Here is a 20,414-nt window from a genome sequence, read left to right as displayed (position 1 = left end):
TATTGTTGCACCTATTTATAGGCGAACCATGGAGAGGGACGTATTATGGCCTACCCAAATATTTTAATCAATTGATTTGTGCAACAGACATAATTAGTTAAACCAGAAAAATTATTACCAAGACAACCAATTCTTCGCACTACTTAATCTATCTTTCCAAAAGCGGTAAAAACAAAAAATCTTATTTGCCATAAGAGTGGAAGAAGCACAAACTTGAACTTCTGCATAGGATTGATCTGGTAGTTAAAAATGTCTTTTCTTTCTAGACTTACAACGAGGGTTTTGGTTATCATGGTCCCCCTTTTTCCTTCCACCTTCTTTCCCACTACTCCCCTTTCGGAAGAAATTAAAAAATAAATTAATGCCTTATCATCCTAATATCCAATCCATTTCAACAAAAATATCTTGTCTCAACTCCCATGGCAAGATAAGTATCAAATTAATGCCTTATCATCCTAATATTAATTTTTAAATCATATATACAGGAAGGGTCTGTCTAACGTGAATTCATTGAGAGCTTGTTAAATTATATTTCAGTTATTAGATTTTTGAAATGATAAGAGATTAATTAGGAAAATTGTAAAAGTGTAAGGAATAGTAATAATTCTTTATATGTGGATATACATAATAGATTATGTGAAATTTAAGTGTGTTAACGGATGACCATCCATTATACAGAATTATAGTTCAGTCATCAATTAAGCTGATCTCCATGCATATTGAATCTGATTAGCTATTTCTGTCACTAGGACTCAATGAGTAATTTTCTCCAGATACTAGAACACTTTTAAGTACTTTTCCATTATTTACTGCCTTCCAACAAATCAGGTCCTCCCAAATGGCCCAACAAGAGAACAGAATTCCCAAAACAATCATTAACCATTTAAATTCTCCCTTTCTTTATATGATTGGTGTTTTCAAATTGCCATTGGATTCATATTATTGGGTTTAGAAATGGAAATGGGAAATCTCCAAACAATTTAGTAACTTATCTCCTCTCCACGTTTGCTTTCTTTTATTGGTAGTTAACAACTAAATAAAAGGCCAATCGTCAAGCCTGTAAAGGAAGTGAGTTTGCGGAAAGTCCACTGTGCATGAATGCCAATGACATACTATGGATCTGTTTGGAACCCATATGTTTTTTATCCAATTTTTCTTCTACAACTATACTTATAGTGATATCAAAAACTCCCCGAAATTTTTTAAATACACACCTCAAATACCCAAACAAATTTTCCCTTCTTTCTTCTTCTTCCTCCCCATACCTCAGGCTACCACCACCTCCACCAACGCCAGCGAGGATAGCGGGGTGGTGGCAGCAGGGAAGGAGGGAAGGAGGGAAGAGGGATAGAGGAAGAAAAAAAGGAAAAAAGAAAAGAAAAAGGAAAATTTGTCTTTCTAATTTTCAAATACACAAAAATTTTCTACTGATTCTACAGTAAGTTACAGTAAAATTTAATACAAATACCCAAAAAACACACATTTCAAACAGACCCTAGTAAGCTCAGTAACCCTAGAATTCTAGGACCATGTTCAGCATACCTTAACCAGCTTGGGCAGCTGGCCATGTTCTGTTGTTAATAGGAAGGAGTTCAATTAAGAGCTTCAAAGATAAAATCTCTCACTCAAAATCGATCAGTTGCAACATCAACAAATAGTTGGAAATCCTCAATTTGCCTGCCTAATCCAACTTTATCAATTCACTTATTAGCTGTATATAGCTAAAAAATGGCTTACACATTCTCTATACCCGGAAATTGTTTCTAATAGTTTCTTACGTAAGTGCTGACTAAGTTCATCATCAGCAGGAGCTTTCATTCAATTAATCAGACGCTCGTTAACGGCTTAACACTACAATTACCCTACAAAACCCTGCACTAGGAGTACAATGTTCTTATTCAATTCAGGGTTCTTGAGGGACCATTTTGCCTGATAAGGGAAACCCTGCACTAGGAGTACTGAGCCCTCAAAAAATTATACAAAATGTTAGAACTTCATATAAGAGCAGAGAGACAAAATTATATAAGTTACAAAAGTTTGCTAATGTTTGTCATAGCCTGTCCAGATATGATTGGCCAACTGAATAAAATCTATTCACGCTTTTGGTGGCACAGTCATACCTCTACAAATTGCTATTTTCCACTGACCAATGTGTCATCACCATGATGCTTTTGGCCATGACAACCGTAAAATGCACATTCAAACATCATTTTTATTTTAATCTTTTTCGTCGAGCAACAACAAAAAAATTTTTTTTTTTTTTTTTGAAATCTGTTTGCTGAGTTGCAATCATCATTCTTGGTGTAAAAAATGGTCTAAGTTGCAGTATCTAAGCCTGAGACACATGGCAAGGGTGATATGCAACACATCTGTTCTGTCTTTGTTTCTTTTCACTAATCCTACTTTCCACTCTCAAGATAATCTGCTTGTCATATGTTTGATCATGATGACTTCTTGGTTGTGGTAATTCATCCTTCAACACTATAATATAGCTAAATTTAGGTTCTAGATATTTAAAGAGATTTATATCTGTCTACGGAGCCTGAGATGATTATTAGAGAACTGATAAGAGGAATGTATGCCGTGTGGAACCTAAGTAGGCAGTTTTAACACTTGGGCTTCTACCAAAAATCAAGATGATTTGAAGATTTTACTGATTCTTTTTCAGCAGGTTGTTTTTCTTTTTTTCTTATAGGAATTTCAGCAGATTTTCGAGGACGAAAGAGTCGCACACCCGAGCCTGGACAAGCTGTTCGGTTTTTTACTTTTTAGTGCAGTCACAGTTTAGGGAGTCCTTTGCCAACCCTTCAAAGTGCCCTGTTCTTCCCATATTCTTTGATGTCGAAGGGGTGGGTTTGCTAGAGTACATAAATAAATGTATGATTTGGTCGGTCCCAAGTCAAAGGGGGTCAGGGCTAATGCCACAATAACAAATGTTACATAAAGATCAAGTGGAAGGCTATGTAATGATCCATCTTCCTTTGGCATAAGTTTGGCCATCAATCCTGCTGCATTATCTTCAAGATATACGTTAATCCAAGAATCTCAGGAAACAAAATATGTATTCAGGCATCCGTCCTAGACTTCCAATTCTAATCCAGAACTGAAAGTTCTAGAAAGCCACGCAAAGCAAAAACATGATATTAACTTCTTTGCCAGCAAAAGAAATACATCAATTGACATTTCATGATTCTGGATAATATTCAAGCCATAAAACAAATAAACTCTAAAGCACCTATGGTCGCCAGATTGGAAGTTGCAAACTATTCCCAATGCTCTGAGTTTTAGAAAGCTACGCAAGCCAGTTAGACCTTAATGCCTAATCTGGAAGCAAATCATTGAGGTAGGAATAATATAGATTCTTGCAGTAGCAAGACTTTTCAACTTCCCCATTTTTCCGAACCATGTTTGCACAAAATGGAATTGGACATGACTACAGCAACCCTTCACCTGCCAGCAACATATGGCAGTATTAGGCGTGTTAGAACCAAAGTTATAGAATCAACCTAGTTTCAAACTACAGGGATGTAAAGAACATATCCAAAACAAAGTACCACATAGATATTAAAGTAAACCTTTGGCAGAGCATGCATTTCCAAATTGGATTCAATCACATACAAAGATTTGAAATTCATTTTTGCCCTGGCCAACTCAGTAATTGTTGAAATAGCAACAGATTGACCGGTAATAAGGAGTTTTGAGCGGGTAACAGTAGCAGCAGCTATAGGGATAGGTAACATCAGGCATCACCATCATAGCTGAGCAATATCCAAAAAGTACAGGATCACTTACGGAGCTCTTCAAAAGAAATATTGCTGATACCCTCTCCTGTTTTTATTAGCCGAACCCTTCCTGCAAGAGAAGATAAAAGCATGTTTAAACCCTTTCAAATTATCAGTACTCCATATTTGTAGTCTATTATCTATCATATGGCCAAAAACCATGAGTCCAATGCAGAGTGCACCCTTTGCCTTCTGTTTCTGTGGCGAACAAGCAAAACGTTGAATTGTTACATAAGTAAGAGAAAGCACACTCATTATTATTCAACAAATGATAAAAGTTTAAAATCTTGTGGCATTCCTTCAAATTGGAAGAACATAGAGAGACAGGAGATAATTTTTGCAGCATACATACAGCTTCAAGTAATGGCCAGGATCCAACTTAACGAGATCCTTATGCAACACTCAATATCAAAAAGTGGGGCTCAAAACTGCAAACCAACCAAGCCACTAACTAACCAGGAAAGATATGCTTGACTTGGCTTGCTGAGTTCAGCACAAAGTCAAGTGGTACTTTCATTGCATGAAAAGTTGTTAAAGCCAGAGACAAGTAATAAGAGAAATGTTGCTAAACTGGCAAATACACAGCAACCCAGGTTCTTCAGCCTACATCATGCAGGTACCACAGATGTTAGCTTACAAAACTGCGGGTCATGTTATAGCAATAATATTTTAATGTATCATATACTTTCTTAAGTAGATCAAATTTTGGTATCTGAATTACAAATTACCATTTAAAATTCAGCATTAAGAGTTGTACATGTTTATTTTGTGTTTAGAGTTGTGGATGGTAATATTTCATTTAAGGTTACCATTTCGATCCCACCGCCTGAATGAGCAATTCTAAGATATTGGTTCTCTCGTTTTTGAGCCTATCAGGTAGTTGTCCTTGGTCTTTGCAAGCATGGCAAAATTACATCAGCAAATGGTTGATAAACCAAGACAAAAGTCCAAGTTGGATGTAAATTGGGCGAAAATCAAAACAAGTGAAGAGTCTTTTTCATCCTACTTGTGACATTAATAATAATTTTAAATCACATGCTTCTTTTAGTAATTCTTTCCCTAACCATATAAAGGATGTTTACCCATACCACAAAACTTCAAGGGTAGGTCGCATAGAGGGTACTTGAAGGATTTTAAGCCTCTTGGACAAGAAAAGGGTAAAACTTGAAATGGATACATAAGTTTTTACGCTCCTTCCCCTACCATTCCTTGTGCTAGAAGACATTTAGAAAGTTAAGTACCCAAGAGTTCTCTATCCCCTAAACATGATATTGCATCAGCCACTGAACACAAAACTAGTGCATGTTTGGCAGTGTACAAATAAAACCTCTGTATCATGATGTGACATTACAGCAAATGGAAATGAATAAACGATAAGAACAGAATGAGCATTTTTAGCGATTGAGAAACAGTCACATGTTAGTAACATCATATAAATTATTAGTTACTGAATATGAACTCAAGCAGTAAAGCATATCTACTGGAACACAGAAAAAAATGTCTGCCTGAAATAGGGATACCAATCAAAAGTCAAAAAAGAGGGCAAAACATAATGTTTTGTTGCAAAAAAAAAATTCAATGGAACTCCAAAAGCAGACAAAGCTTTAAATCAAGGATGACGTCCTATAACAAGTAAATTCAGTTCTCAAAATCAGGAAGCAATTAGACAGATCAACAATTTATGTATAAGAAGCATTTTTACACTTGCATAGGTGAAATTACAGACATACGAAAACGTATTCCGTCAGTTCAAAAATAACTGAAGAGCTCCCAGCATGGATATTGACCATTCAATTTCAGTTCAGTTTATTCTAATGCTGGCATGGGAAGGAATGATGCCTACTGACTGAATACCCGTGATTTGAGTAGTAAGAGTGGCTCTAAGATTTCTTGCTCAGTGGAAAATGTGGTAATCTAGGTATGGGTTTCTTCAGCTCACATTTTTCACTTGAAGAAATGGGAACCATGAGAACAGATAAAACTTCAAAATTTCCATTATTTAGCACGGTTTTTGAACCTGTTTCTTTATTGAATTTTTAAGCACATTTGGCAAATTGTTTCATGCTTGATTGCAGACACCAAAATACTGTGGTTCATCATGAAAGGCCGGGAAATTGCATCATTATTGATGGCAAACAAAATGAAACAATGCCCTCTCTTGCAAGCTACGATTTGTTGCCCTGTTTGAGAATGGGTATATTCCTGCTTCTTATGATATTGAAAGAACATAAATGGCATACCATCACGGCGCACACAAATTTCTGGAATGTTCTTAACTTCACCATTGATACTGTCGTTGTAGACTCTGGTTTCAATTTCACCCTCAACATACACCGAAGAGCTGTATAGGTTCTATGATTAGATAGACACAAAAAATTCAGTATCTAGTACATCAAAACGATTGATCCATACTTTTTTGCAAGCTGTTGAACTGCATAAGCCCCCAGCATTTCATTATGAACTGCAATACGATGCCACTGAGCTGGTTTTGGCAAGTCTTGAGCTTCTGAAATTCTCTGATCGTACATACCCCCAGTTCCAACTGTAAAGATTGTTACAGTTCGACCATTTCTCAAAATCTTCTGAACCGGGGCTTGCCCAACTTTGCCACATAGATATGCCTGACATAGAAAGCAGTAATTAAAGTTGACATGACATCTAAAGTTCCAAACTATTCCAAACCAAATATAATTCACAATCAACCAGTTCGTACAGTTTTAAAAAAACTCTTCTCATTTCAAACAGCATGTACCTTGTGGACACCCCGATAATTCCATCCCCTTTTCGGATCCACACCCTGAACTTGTAGCTCAGGCTTTTCAGGAAGAAAATCACCATCCTCAATCTCTAAATCATGATCACTGTTATCCTCCTTGTCATGATCATTATCAAACGGACCAGATGAGTAACACAACTTGAAATTTCCTTGCATACCCAGTGCTACATTTCACCACAAAAAACAGATAATGAACTCAATGCACCAGAAAATTGCATAAACATTAAGGAATACCTAGCAAAGGCGTACCAACTGTTTGCAAAAACTCCTCAAAGAACACACACGAACCAAAAAAATCCATTTTGCAAAATAGACTAACCAAGATAATTTTTTTGAACTCAACCCATTAAAAATAATCGGAAAAACATCCAAAGAGATGAAAACTATTTGATTTGGGAAGCAGTATCCTGACACGTCAAGAAATGCACAGTCATGCATGTGTGAAACACTGAGTAAAAGTGGGCGTGTATGTAAAAGGTGAGAAATTTTACCAAATGGAGATGCAGGTTTTATACCGGGAGAGATTCTTAAGAGTTTGACGAGTTTAGAACTGAGAGAATTCATTGTCTCAAACCAAGAAGAAAATTTCAGCACAGTGGGGTTTTGTGATGAAAATGGAGGGGTTGAAGAAGGGTTCTAGGAATAGTTCATTTTCATGACGGGTTACTTTATGCGGGTCTGGATTACTGGGTCGGAATGATTCACGAGTTTCAGGGTCGAACCTTTCACCAGGGCCAGGCACACAATAAGGCAAAGTATTGTAATTTTCTTAGCGAATGGTAAAGGAGTTCATTGATGACACCACCTTATTCATCAATCGCATTCCCTTTGACCTTGTTTGACATATAAAATTTAGATAAAATTGCCTCTCTCAATGCATTGAATTTAAAAAGTACCTATTTTTTTATGAAATTGTAGAGCAATTAAAATGAAACAAAATGGCATTTTTATTCTTTCACAAGAGTTAAACAGTTAAGGGAACGGTTATACGAAAATGAGAGTGCCAATAACGTTTTCTTAAAATTATTACCATTCTATCACCTATAATTTTTATGTCAATGGCCTATTTATGTTGACATCAAAAAGGTTTTAAGTTTGAAAACTGAGCTTTAGTTCTACTAGTAATTACTGATTAAGACACATTCGATCTGCAACTTAAAAAAGATTTAAAAAAATATCCGTAAAGTTGCAGATATTTTTATCTTAAGCTTAGATTTCTATGGAGACATATTCAACACTTATTCGTATTTCCTTAGTGATCAATGTCCAAATAATATAGTCTGCTTCAAATTCTTTGAAGTCAAAGGAAAAGAAATTAATATTACATAAATTCATAATCGACTTGTATGTTATACAAATTTTATAAGTCGGATCATAGGTCAATGGTTCACTGGCTTATTGAAAATTTTAACAATTGGAAAGTTGTTAACAGTTGCAACTAATTGACTCATTCTTTGCCTAGTCATCAACAATTCAACATGTTCAACTCTTCATCAGGTGATGATTTATTTAGATTGTGTTATCTGTTGCTTCTTCATTTTATGGTTTGATTATATGTTCGGAATTACAATTCTTGACTACAATACTGACTAAATAAGGGACAGGTGAATCTGGTAAAACATAATATTTCAATATATCCAAGCAAACATGTTATAACTATTGGGATTGGCTGAATGGCCAAGAAAGAACTTTTAGAGTTTTCACAGGATTCGAATCAATCCTGCGTCTGACAGTAGGATGTGGATAGAGGTGGAAGAGAACAAAAAGGAAAAAAAAATTCAAAAGAAATACACATATTATATCCTCCCCAACTCCAAAAATACAATATGTCATGGTTACGGGAAACAAATATCCTCTCTTTTGAAAAGAAATTTTGTTCAAGGAAGCAAATATGTCACGATTACAGGAGTCTATTCATCGCGTATAGATTTTAGGGGCATTGTGGCATAACCCTAGAGGTGAAGTCGAGGCCTAAAAGATCAAATAAAACGATATATAGATAAGTTAATCTTTTATGAATTATAAGATACTCCCTTAATTATTAAGAATTAAGATATTCAACATTCAAAGGGAAGCAGACTACTCAAGAATCTTACGCATCTTCATTTATTGAATCAGATATTGAATAAAGAATTAAGAAAATCAAAATAAACCAAAGATGTAATCCACGGAATCTTGCTTGGTGTTTACCAAGAACTTGAGTAAGGAGATTCAAAAGTAGTACACATGTTATATCCCCCCCAACTCCCAGAATACATACCTTAAACATTAAACAATACAATAAAGAAGTAGACCCCAGAGCATTAAAAATTGTTTATTAATGATCACCCCAAAAAAAATGAAAAACACAAGCACTCACAGCAAAAGATCGACTTTGGTTGTCAGCTTACGAAGCAAATTATTATGAAAAAAAATAAGATATGTAACTTCTTTATCCTGAAGAAACAAACAGATTGAGAGTGATTACACAGTGGACTAACACACTTATAATGAATTGTGATAAATGCAAGTTTCATATCTTGCATTCAGATACCACTTCTGCATGATTTTTCATCAATACACCGTCGGCAGTCAGCGTCGCTGCTACATTCACGGTAATAACACGTCACTTCTGATAGCCCTCCTTGCATCTTTGAGACAGACAAAACTGCATGTTACATAGAATAACCAGATACAAAAATGTTTTCCTTCAGCCACGAAAAAGCCAATAGAATTATTTCGATCTTTCCCGTCAAACCAAATAGACACAAAGGGGCAAATTGGAAATTATAAGATAGCACTAAAGGGGTTGGTTACACTAAAACTGTCGTGCTTTGTTATTAATATATAAAAGGTGGAAATTGGCTACTTCACCTCAAAATGACTTCCAGCCCAGGAAGTCTCCCATAGATTTTCTACAGTATTACCAAGAGCATTTGAAGGAAATGCAGTTTGTCGATATTGAAAGGGAAAAGCGTAAAGAAGGGACAAACAAAGGATCTTTTGCCGAGAAGGGAAGGAACATTACTCGAGGAAAAAGCTAAATGCCTCTAAAAAGAGCCCAAAAAAAAAACTCAAAATTAAGGGCAGCAGTTAGCCCTGAATTTAGTCTCCATTGGCGACCAATCTCCATGCTCAAAGAAATCGAGCTCTCAAAAGTTCTCTTGAATGCATTGTATTTTAACGTCCAGATGATGATGACCAGGAAGACCTTGAGCCGCTACCACCACCAAAACCATAAGTGGGGCGTCGATCATCACTGCGCCACCTGTCACTTGGTTGGGAGCGTTCATCTGCCCTTCCATTGCCCCACTGCATAGAATCTGGTGTAGGACCCTGCCCAGAATTGTCAAGCCGCTGCTTAAATTTAGGAACATACCTTCCAAGGGGTGGTCCTGCTGATGCTGCTGGAGCAGTAGCAGATGTTCTGGAGTCAGATCCACTTCCTCCACCATTCAGATCAGAATGTCTCGCAGGGCCGTCGCTTGATTTTCTCAGCCTTTCTTCTATTTCTTGTTCCCGTTGCCTCTGCTTTTCTGCTATACGATCTAACTTTGCTTGGTGCTCAGCTGCTTCCTTCTTTTGCCTCTCTGCCTCTGTATATATAAATGCAGAAATTCACAAATAGAATACACAAGCAAGTACATACACCTCAGATGAATAAAGGAGACGATTTAGGCATTCCCCTTTCTTATAAACTCCAAATCAACTTAACTTCTCCGAAAAACTTATCATTCAAATAACAATAATAGAATCTTAAGTTGTAATTGTGGATAGATGAAAAGGGCAAAATTGTCACAAAAATGAATAAACAATAAATAAAAAAGAGGGGTATATGAATGAAAATGGGACCGCAAAGACTCTCCTAAAAAAACCATATAGAAAAAAGTTTAACCTATAAAGCATAATTTCGAGATTTTAAGAAAACAGCTTTCAATTATAGTTTTGCATGAGCTTGCAATGATTATAGAGTTATTCTGTAAGCAGTAGTACCGTGCCGATTATCACCAGAAATTGTCATTGCAACAAGAAGCATCAGATTATGACTGGCCCGCGCAGCTAATCTAGGCTGTTCTAAAAGTTAGAGATCAAGAAGCTTATATTTCCTCAGTAACAAGCTACTAAGCTTGGTATCCCCATATTAGTTTCTTCTTTAGTTCCAGCCCATACATACATAGAAAAGCAACAGAAATACTCGAAGTAGAATGCCGTCACTTACACGAGTGTATATTAGCAAAACAAGATAGCATAATCATTCTTTAATTCTCAAACAAAACCACTGACTAAATGAAGGAGAGCCTACCTTCATGCTTACGAGCTTCCTCCTCTTCCTGCAATTTTTTCAGCCTTTGCTCTTCAGATTTCAAAAAGAACAACATCTTCCTCTTAATTTCCATCTCCTGTCTCCTCTGTTGGAGAATGTGATTGATCCTTTCTGCTCTCTCAGTTTTCAGCCTGTCATATTCTGTCTGCCGACGGTTCATGACTTTATCCTGGAACTGGTGCTGTACAGATAAGGTGAAATTTCAATACCAAGTTGACTGAAAATCAACACCAACATCTCTTCATAATGTAAGCCGTGTAGTTAAAAGTAACCGTGCTTAACCAACATATGATCAACTGAATAAAGTTTGCATTTCATTTCAAAATTCAAAAATTGCTGTTCACTTATGCAACCAGACAATGTTGAAAGGCACAAAGAAAACCTACAACAAATAAATAAGTGTAGTTGCTCATCCCTCAAAATCTACAATTTTACCTCCTCCTAAGAAGCTGGTAAACTTTTCATTCATACCATGCCTATCTTCATTATGCACCCAACTTTTTCAATTTCATTTGAACACAAGGACAACAGATAAATTTAATAGTGCTAAAGCAATATCGACAACCAATGACAACTTTCCAAGTCAATCTGGCCAAGGGTACTTATATAGAGTGACATAGAAATGATGGATGTGATAGCAAGCTTTCAACTGGATTTAACAAAAAGTTTGGTGGCTGCTGGAGCAAGGTGCAAATTAAAGTGGAACATGGTCCGCTAGACTAATTGCAGCATTCTCTGAAAACAAAAAGTAAAAGGATATAAGAAAGAGGCATATTGAAAATTGTTGTAGCAACGTCATTTTCTCAATAGAAAACCACAATTCCAAATTTCAATTATCATGCCAATCAGAGACAAAAGAGGAGCCCATCTATCTGTATCGCAAATCAAGATTCTAACTGACTTGGCAAGGGTATTAAGAAAATTTGAAATAATACAATAACTTAAAGAGAAAGCAGAAATCAAATATGGAACACCACATTAGTCAATTCAAGGCAAGTGCAAATTCTGAAATACTTAATATTTAACAGGAAATACTTTTCTACAAGAAAGCACATTTAAAAAGGTGAACAGATATTAATACACTTAATATGGGATTGAGGGGCTACAAACCTTATGTTCGAACATCCGCACCAATCTTTTCTTCTCCTTGAGATCTCCATCATGGCGCTCTCTACTCAACTCAATTTCTTGCTAAAGCGGCACCGATTTAGTAAAATGTAAATTATGGCAATTTGTGACAAGAAAATATGTTGCAAAGTAGAAACCAAAAAAAAATGTTGCAAAGTTACAGTGCAGTAATACTTTAAAGCAAACAAAAATAGCAAAAGAGAGCCCTCGAAACAATTTAAGGAACTTAGGTATCAACAGCTGCCAACCATGGCAGCAGCAAATTGACAAATAAAAGCCATACCCGCTGTTCGCGTTCATGAAGGATCTTCTCTTCAATCAGACGATGTTGAAAGGCAGATTCAATTAAAAGGGCTGCTTCTTCTCTTTTTGCTCTTTCTAAAAAATCCATTGTCTTAACAAGCTTCTGCAATTTTTTTTCCATTTCCAATCTTTCTCTGAGTTGCTCACTCAGTGCCAACTCCATTAGAGTTTGCTTTGTCACTTTTTCCTGAAAATCAAACAATTGTGAATGATGTATTTTTTAACTCTCAGATGAGACATAGATGATAGTGACAATTGACTTACTCCCTCTAGGACAGGCTTCTTTCCCTTCTTTTTACTGCGCTTTTCAGCCTCCTGGAGTAATGCTTGTGCTTCTTCAAGTTCTCTCTCCTCTATTTCTTTAAGTATTCGTTGATTCTTCCTTTGTTCATACTCTGATGCAAGCCGCTTTTGTTCTGCCTCTTCAGTTAACTTTTGTAGTTTTAGCCTTTTAGTTTCCTCTTCCCGCTCCTTTAAAAAATCATTCATCCAAATTATTATTAAAAAAAAGACAGGTAACTGTCAAGCATTAAAAACAAGCCAAAATGGTCTGAAGATTCATCCATACCATCTCCAAAAGTAGGCGTTCTTGTTCTTCCTTGCGTTTCTCAATAATTGACTTCCTAGCAAGAAGTCTCTTGTGCTCCTTTTCAACAGTCTCTGACAGACCTGGAAGCACAAGTCCGATTTTAGAAGCTTTCTCTTCTGGTCGGTGTATCATTGCCCTTGATTTATTCAATAACTCAGCCAAAAACATCAGTTGGCCCCGGAAGCCCTCAGCTTCGATATCCTGAAACCAAATTATCATTGTAGTTACCCAATTGGTAATTTGAACAGTCTACTTATTGCTCTTATGGACAACTCAGGCAATTGAGCCACAAAAAAAAAAACAAAAAAAAAAACTACTTTAGCATGAAGAAGCTGTAATAAGTAAGAATGAGGCAGTTGAAAATGGACAATCTCCAAATCCATGAATTCTTTAATTTGCTAGAACACTTAGAATGCAATGTGTTCTAGTTCTTGCATTATCCATCAAAACAAAATTAAAGTGAATAGCCACCAACTTGTTCCAAAAAAGAAACAACCATCTGGATACATGCACCAGTATTCACTGATAAATCAAATTGCTGTCTGCATAGACCACCCTGATAGAAAGGCATTCAACTTCTTTTCCTGGCTACTCTGTAAAAGTAAATGTCCTAATACCCTATACAAAACAAAAGAAAATCAACCCAACAAGCTCAGAAGTGCCGCTGGACCGAGAAACTCATATTTCCAAAAGTCTAAATGCTGATCAAGAATGCCGCCAGACAAAACACAATTACCCTGTGTTTCTAGCTCACCCAAAAGGAGAAGCTAAATCAACTTGCACCTAGGTCTTGCTTAAGAGTTCTAAAAGCACGAAAAAAAAATGCCAAACAAGAGACAGCTTGCTTTCTAAGCATCATGCAGAATAAAATGTCCAGGAAGGCATTCCCAAATTCCATGTCTAAAAAATGAACAAATATCATATCTTTTGCACGCCAGTCAAAAAGAACTCTTTATAGGTCCAAAGTGGGAACTGGAAACTATTAGTCTTGTAAGAATCAACTCACCATGCTACTAAAAATAACAGCATTCTTTATGTGATCAATTTTCATGGAGAGAAAATTGTACTTGACAGCATCCATAGAAATTTTCTCCAAGAAGGAAAATTCAACAAAGGGAATCATCTTGCATAAGCTGTCAATTTTCATTGTCTGATACACTTCAGACACCTGAAATGCCAACACAAGATAAATGTTATTAGCAAGTGGGACAGCAATGCTGTCAAGAAGAGTCCCTACAAAGTCATTGCAAAAAAAATTCAAAGGGCTTATTGACCATTCTTTTGTGGCTATGCCAAGGTGGAGATTTTGTGCATTGACATGAAAAAAGAACAAAATGAACATCTATGGCAGTATGATTGGGCAAGAAACTTGTTATAGTTATACTATAAACAAATTCAAGGACAACCTCCTAAAGATTTGTCACACAGCAGAATAGCCTTCCAGATACTATACTATCTCAAAGACAAACTATAAGCTATGGATGGAGAAGCCAATCAATTAGAGGTTGCAACAAAAACATTCACCTGCTTCAGCAATCTCAGGGCAGCTAGTTTCTCCAGTGCAGAAACATATTGTGATAGCTGCACTTCTGGTAGAGAGGATGCTGAAGAAAGTTTACCACCAATCTTGGATATCTTGGACAACAACGGCTGTACTTTTGATGCAAGATCAAGAGGAAGAAACTCAAGCTCCAAAAGATAATAGAGGTCCTTTACTTCTGGCATTACACAGGACAGGATACCTTTGGAAGCCTGTCAATTTGTACAGAGGGAGGCAGGAAAAAAGACAATATCTAAGTGAGAGAAGAAAAGAAAGAAGATGCAATTTGCTTTTGAATCCCATAGAATTAAGGCACAAATCCATATAGGTTTGCAGTAATATAGAATCAACATCAGCAATAGAAACATTGAAGCAGCTCGTGGTTCCTATTATTCCTCAAGGGAAAAAGAAAAAATGAAAATTATGGTGGCTGGCAGACGTAGATTGTGCTTGATATAGTAAATACAGCACATCCTAATACTTTGCATTGTTCTGAAACCTATTCAATTATTCAGGCTGGCTTAAAGAAACCACCATAGGCCTCTGCATGATCAGGAACAAAGGCCTCAAACCAGCAATAGTCAGCTAGGAGGGGACATCATGCACTCACAGACAGCCAATGGCTAAACTATCTCTAAGCCCATAAATTCTCCTATTTCACGCTTCAGTCTAGGATCAGCTTGACCATCAAACTTGAGATCTTATCAAAATTGAAGCAACAAAAAAATGAAAATTTTGTTTAGGTATTTGGATTCAGGATTAAACTATACAAACCAAAGACTTCAGATCTTACCACTTCTGACAGAAGGGATGACCGTGAGAGCTGAAAGAAGAACAAAGAATCATGTTTAGAAATGAGGAACCATTTGAAAGATATAATGAACGTCATCAACTTTCAATGGCAATTACCACTTCTCTACCCTCAAGTTTAGGGTCAAGTATGAACCCTATGAGATTAGCCATCCTTGAGTTGCGTTCTTTTCCATTTTCTTGTTCCACATGAGATGTCCCATGCCCACGATTATAGGGAGGAACTGAGAGAGCAGCTAAGACCACAGCTGATGCAATTAATTGTAAATCCTTCTGAGTCAAGTTTTTATTGAAGCTTTTCTGAAAAGAAAAAAGCTTCAACCAAGCATAAGCATGATACAGATGGCTAGAGGACATCCAAAATATCTCTGTCAACTTGGCATAGTAAACAACCAGTAGAGATGGTTTTGGTTGCTTTTTGACCATGCACATTAGTCCATGTATATCTTCTACTGAACGAAATGCTTCCTGCAGAAAACCATTTCACAAAATAAGCAACATATAATAACCAGCAAGAGCACAGACCCCAGAGTGAAAACTGTGTAGTAAATGCATACTCTTGTCTGATCAGAAACAAACTAAGCACAAACCTGCCAGAGCTCAAGTTCTGTTGCAATTTTTAACTGCTCAAATCTCGTATCAAGAAACAGTTGCAGGCTTTCAGGAGCAGATAGATCAGGACGGTCCCTTTGGTCCCTGTACTTGTTAAGGTTTACCAGATGGTTCCGGATTATCTCACACAAGCGACGAAACTCTGTCGTGCGTTTGTATTGTCTGCAGAACTGAAAAGCACGGTGTGCAGTCATCTACAAGACAAGACATGGAGTTACATAAGGACCTGCTGACTTTATATTCAACTTTAGAAGGAACAAAACACAGCACAAGCTAATATAAACCAAACTTCTCTCAGCTTTTATTAGCCTCGGAAAGTAGGTTTTAGAAAAGTTTAACCTCCAAATTCTGATGGCATTATTAGCTTAATGAAAGCATTGCTATCCTAGAAGTATTCCATCCATTTTCCATTGTATGACACCTTTCTTGCCTATCAACATCTATACCATAAGAGGAGCATGTGCAATTTTCTCCAGATTTCTTAAACTGCTCAACAAAATATAATTTCCCAAAATGATGCTTTAAAAGTAGCTTTTACAAGCACATATCCAAAACTTTCGGCAATCCAATATTTTAAAAATCCAAAAGTTATTTTCAAAAACACCTTGAGGATTGATTCTATTTTTTTTGTCCTTTTACATTACACAGATATTTGCATAGGACTTCACGCTGCCAGTAATTATCTCAAACTGCAACTGGGGGGTGGGAAAGAAAAGAACTAGTGTCTGTGTGATCAACATCATTCCTTGCAACAAGGCAGAAGAGTGTTTGTCACTACCAAACAGCAGTTGTTATCAAACAAAGTACAACACAAAGTTTACCAAGACATTTGAAGTCTACCCCGCTCAGTAATTATTCTTGTAAAATGAAATCGCATACAGCCATGCCTCAAAGTTCAAGTTGCTACATGCTCAAATAAGCAGATTTAGCAAATTCTAAAACACAACAGGTTCACAGGTTTGTGCCAAAGAAGTTATTTACTCATATGTGCAATGCCAAGAGATGTTCAATAAGGCCATACCGCATAAAGTGCCTCCAACTTTGAATTGTTCCGTAATATTTCAAGCACTGTTCTGTAGGTTTCCCATAAGAATTTAAACCACGGTGTCACAAGCTCTCTGTCAGACCTATCCTTTCCCTTCTGGCCACTGACATAACTCAACATCAGATCTTCTGGCCTCCTATCAGCCTCTAGATCATCAACATCAAGGGCTTCTTCCAAGGCATCAGCCTGACTACGAGCCAGCTCAGCTCTCTCCGTAGAAAGATGCATAAAGTGCTTTATGACTTCTTCTAATGAGCTGACATTGACTTGCTGGCACATAATCCGATACTGGTTCAAACCATCCCTAGCACCCTTACGCATTTCAACACAAAGCTCAATATATTTGAACATGATTCTTTCAAGCGTCTTAGTCCATGCCCTATATCTCCTTGAGGTGATAAGTCGATGAATGGTATCCCAGGCTTCTTGCTTCTGTCCGACATTTAACAACTCTAAAATGTAGAAATGTTAAATGAGGTCAGTTAAATCATAATCGGACCGAAAAAAAAGAAATGTAAGATAAGGATGAAATTAAGGCCACTATTTACCTTCAGCACGCTTCAAAGCATTCTCTGGCTTAGCAAATGCAGTCGTCATATTGATCAGTTGAAAAGTTTCACTTACTGAAAGTATGTGGCGTCAATCAACTCTGACCTGTTGCACAAGGCCAACAGTATCTATCAAAGAAAAAGAATATTATCGTCAAAAATCCAAAATATACAGAAAAAGCAGAAATAATATAGAGGGCTTGTCCTTGGTTGATTATCTTAGCTGATTATAGATTCTGATTTTGAATAATCTATTATTGTGATTTTCTCGTCTGCTTTTCTATTAGGTTTATAGATATTTTAATAGCCAAAAAAGTAAAACACATAAGTAACTAAAGAGTAGCATTTGTTGATTCTAATTATTCTTTTTAATCACTTTTCATAATCAGATTTTGCAAAATCTAGAGCAAATAAGAACAATGCCACAATGCAAATAGAAATATCGAACTAAACGAGGGAAAACCCAAAAAGAAGCAAAAGAAAAGAAAAAGCTGAGAAGAATCAACATGACATCTAGAACAGAATTTGGCTTAGCATCAGAGTCACCTAATAAATCAGTTTAACAACATAAATTACAAGTCCAAACAGATGAAGACTTCTCACACCGTACAAATCTTAAGAGATACCCAAAGAACTTTGTAATAGATAAATGATGACTGTAACTCTCTCAAGCCATTTTCCTACCATTTTCTTTACTTTTTCACTCTTTACCCTCTTTCTGCTGCCAAGTACTGGCTTGCCTCTTTTATTTTATTTTGTATTTCTTCCCATTGCTTACCTTTTTATTTTATTGTTTTTCTTTTTTGCCTTTTTTGTTCCCAAAAGAGGAACTATTCCATTCAGTGGTTCTTAGCACACACGAGAGCTTAGAAACAAACAAAGCTGGCACGATTTACAAAGTTAATGAGCCAATCTAAAATCCTTCACTGCTGCTTCAACTCTCCATTACAGCAAGACAAACTTTCAATGAGGACTGACTTATTACTGTGATATGTTATTACCGAATTCAAAAAGGTAATCCCACTAAATATATAAAGTCAAATGGGAGAAACTACATCGCCCGGGGCCCTCCTTGCATTCGTTGTTTCATACGAAGATAAGCCATTTCAAAGAAAACATAATCACTACAAATTATATTGCCTTAGCAATCCTAATACGCCATTTGGGACAAAAGTACCAATGCTGTAAAAGGTTTACTAGACCATATATTATGACTGGGTTATATGCATATGCAAGTTGATTCTTACAACAGAAAAGTAATTATTACGTCCAAATTGTAGTATTTTCCTACATTGCCTAGAGCCTAATGTCGAAGCATCATTCAAATAATGAATTTAAACCACAACGGAAAAGAAAATCCAAAATATCAATAGAAAAATAAGTAACTTGGCAATGCGCACTCAAATCATCCATCATATAACAACAGCGATAATCATAATCACAATGCACGAATATATAATTCAGATGAACTACAGAAAATCCGAATTAATTTTATTTCCAGATGAGCACGTAAAACCCGCGACTGATATAGACTTACTGAGAACGAGGAACTCCGCAGAGCAAAAAAAAAAGTTTATTTTCAATTTGCGCATGCGAAGGAAAGAGTTCAAAAACATAAAAGAAATTTACCTGAAAAGGTCAATGCGGCGACGTTTGAGGAGGAGAGGACGTGTACGGCGGTGAAGCGGTGGCGGAGAGAAGTGGAGGTGCTGTTTTGGCGGCAAACGAGGGAAACTTGCACGACGCGGCGATAAAGTGGCTAGGGTTTATTACTTTATTCGAGACTAAAGATGCATGCAAAGTTAACGCCTAGCGGTGGAATTTGTACCCAAGTCCTTAAGGATTCACCTGATTCAAACTTTAGCACTTTTTTGTTGGATAGTGTTAATTTACGCCCATCTTCTATTTTCCCAAATGCAAAATTCCCAACTCATGAAAAACTACTTGATTAGAAAATATGTACATAAATAAGAGGTTAAAAAGCTGTTTATAGGAGGAGAGATGGGTTGGATGGTTCAAACAAGAAAATGTAAATGAGAGATCCCGAATTTGAATACTACCATTTACACTACAAAAAAATAAGGCTATTGATAATTTGTGGTGCCTCAAAAATGCTTCCTTGAAAAAAATTTTCCATAAGACGTCATTTAACACATTTCAATAAGATGTCATACTCTATTTCAAGGAAAGCATCTAGTTTTGACGAGAGTGGGATCATTGCAGTGGGTCCAATTCCTAATGGATTGTCAAAATGTATTGCCAAAATATGCGCGTCAATTCACAATGTAAATCTGCCAGAATGTACCCGTTCGTCAGTTCACAATGCAAGCATCTAGTTTCGATGAGAGTGAGATCGCTACGATGGAGTCTAATTTCTACTGGATTACTAAAATGTATTGTCAGAGTGTACTCGAGCGTCAGTTTGCAACGTAGATGTGTTAAGAGGAGAAAATTTTAAAATTATTATGACAAAAAAAAAGTTTTCCATTTGAGGGGTTGTTGGTGTTGGGGTTTCTAAGAATAGATAGTTCGCATTTGCCGAATACGAGCTCACAAATACGATTTATTATTGAATTTCTGATTTTGTAAAAATCTAAAAAAAAAATTTTGCTTCAGACCTCGCATTTGAATTTGTGGTTTGGATGCGAGGTCAGGCATCCAAACCTCCATCTTTGGACTTCTGAATCAGGTCCGGCCACATCTGCGTTTCCATGTTTCCAATAAATTTCCACACACTTAACATGAATAGTTTGCAAAAAGCGTATAAATGCATGTAAAAATTAGTACTAATATGTCTGAAACTGAAGTCCAGGGGAGGAGAGCTGTACGGACTTGCGAAGTGCTGCGAGGATAATGGATGGCATCGGAGATTAGAACTTTCCGTTTGCCATCAATCACTAAAGCACGGCGATCCAACGTAACATTGGCAGCGAATGATGCCAAAACGGCAGAAAGAAAAACAATTATGAACAGGAACA

General features: G+C 36.6%; 2 protein-coding genes across 3 annotated transcripts; both read right to left on the bottom strand.

Annotated features, from left to right (window-relative positions):
- Nucleotides 1–3,031: 3,031 nt before the first annotated feature.
- Nucleotides 3,032–7,275, bottom strand: LOC113732924 (single-stranded DNA-binding protein, mitochondrial). The gene is made up of 6 exons (XM_027258973.2): nt 7,050–7,275; nt 6,535–6,722; nt 6,195–6,403; nt 6,023–6,123; nt 3,793–3,852; nt 3,032–3,450 (listed from the first exon to the last, which is right to left on the bottom strand). The coding sequence occupies exons 1-6, from the start codon at nt 7,120–7,122 to the stop codon at nt 3,434–3,436; spliced, it is 648 nt and encodes a 215-aa protein (XP_027114774.1). The 5' UTR covers nt 7,123–7,275; the 3' UTR covers nt 3,032–3,433.
- Nucleotides 7,276–9,350: 2,075 nt separating this feature from the next.
- LOC113732923 (eukaryotic translation initiation factor 3 subunit A) lies at nt 9,351–19,206 on the bottom strand. Of its 2 annotated transcripts, none has more exons than XM_027258971.2 (14): nt 19,066–19,206; nt 17,437–17,565; nt 16,865–17,340; nt 15,822–16,037; nt 15,331–15,699; nt 15,215–15,244; nt 14,406–14,633; nt 13,888–14,049; nt 12,861–13,082; nt 12,557–12,763; nt 12,273–12,479; nt 11,972–12,052; nt 10,841–11,042; nt 9,351–10,133 (listed from the first exon to the last, which is right to left on the bottom strand). In XM_027258971.2, exons 2-14 carry the CDS (start codon nt 17,483–17,485, stop codon nt 9,718–9,720), a joined length of 2,865 nt encoding a protein of 954 aa, XP_027114772.1. In that variant the 5' UTR covers nt 17,486–17,565; nt 19,066–19,206; the 3' UTR covers nt 9,351–9,717. The 2 variants fall into 2 exon arrangements, with proteins under 2 accessions (XP_027114772.1, XP_027114773.1); XM_027258972.2 differs by having other exon boundaries at nt 17,437–17,542; nt 19,066–19,200.
- Nucleotides 19,207–20,414: the final 1,208 nt, after the last annotated feature.

The sequence above is a fragment of the Coffea arabica genome, chromosome 2e (assembly GCF_036785885.1).
Source record: "Coffea arabica cultivar ET-39 chromosome 2e, Coffea Arabica ET-39 HiFi, whole genome shotgun sequence".
In the NCBI taxonomy this organism is placed as follows: Eukaryota; Viridiplantae; Streptophyta; class Magnoliopsida; order Gentianales; family Rubiaceae; genus Coffea; species Coffea arabica.
The sequence above is the reverse complement of the archived record's forward strand: the minus strand, read 5'-3'. Positions and strand labels throughout refer to the sequence as shown.

Excerpts from the sequence above, each read along its gene's own strand:
- LOC113732924 (XM_027258973.2), bottom strand. The coding sequence starts at position 7,122 with ATGAATTCTCTCAGTTCTAAACTCGTCAAACTCTTAAGAATCTCTCCC. Across the intron at positions 6,723-7,049 it reads AAAACCTGCATCTCCATTTG|CACTGGGTATGCAAGGAAAT; the intron begins GTAAAATTTCTC and ends GGTGAAATGTAG. Across the intron at positions 6,124-6,194 it reads GTTCAACAGCTTGCAAAAAA|CTCTTCGGTGTATGTTGAGG; the intron begins GTATGGATCAAT and ends GAACCTATACAG.
- LOC113732923 (XM_027258971.2), bottom strand. The coding sequence starts at position 17,485 with ATGACGACTGCATTTGCTAAGCCAGAGAATGCTTTGAAGCGTGCTGAA. Across the intron at positions 14,634-15,214 it reads CATCCCTTCTGTCAGAAGTG|GCTTCCAAAGGTATCCTGTC; the intron begins GTAAGATCTGAA and ends ACAAATTGACAG. Across the intron at positions 10,134-10,840 it reads GGAAGCTCGTAAGCATGAAG|AGGCAGAGAGGCAAAAGAAG; the intron begins GTAGGCTCTCCT and ends TTATATATACAG.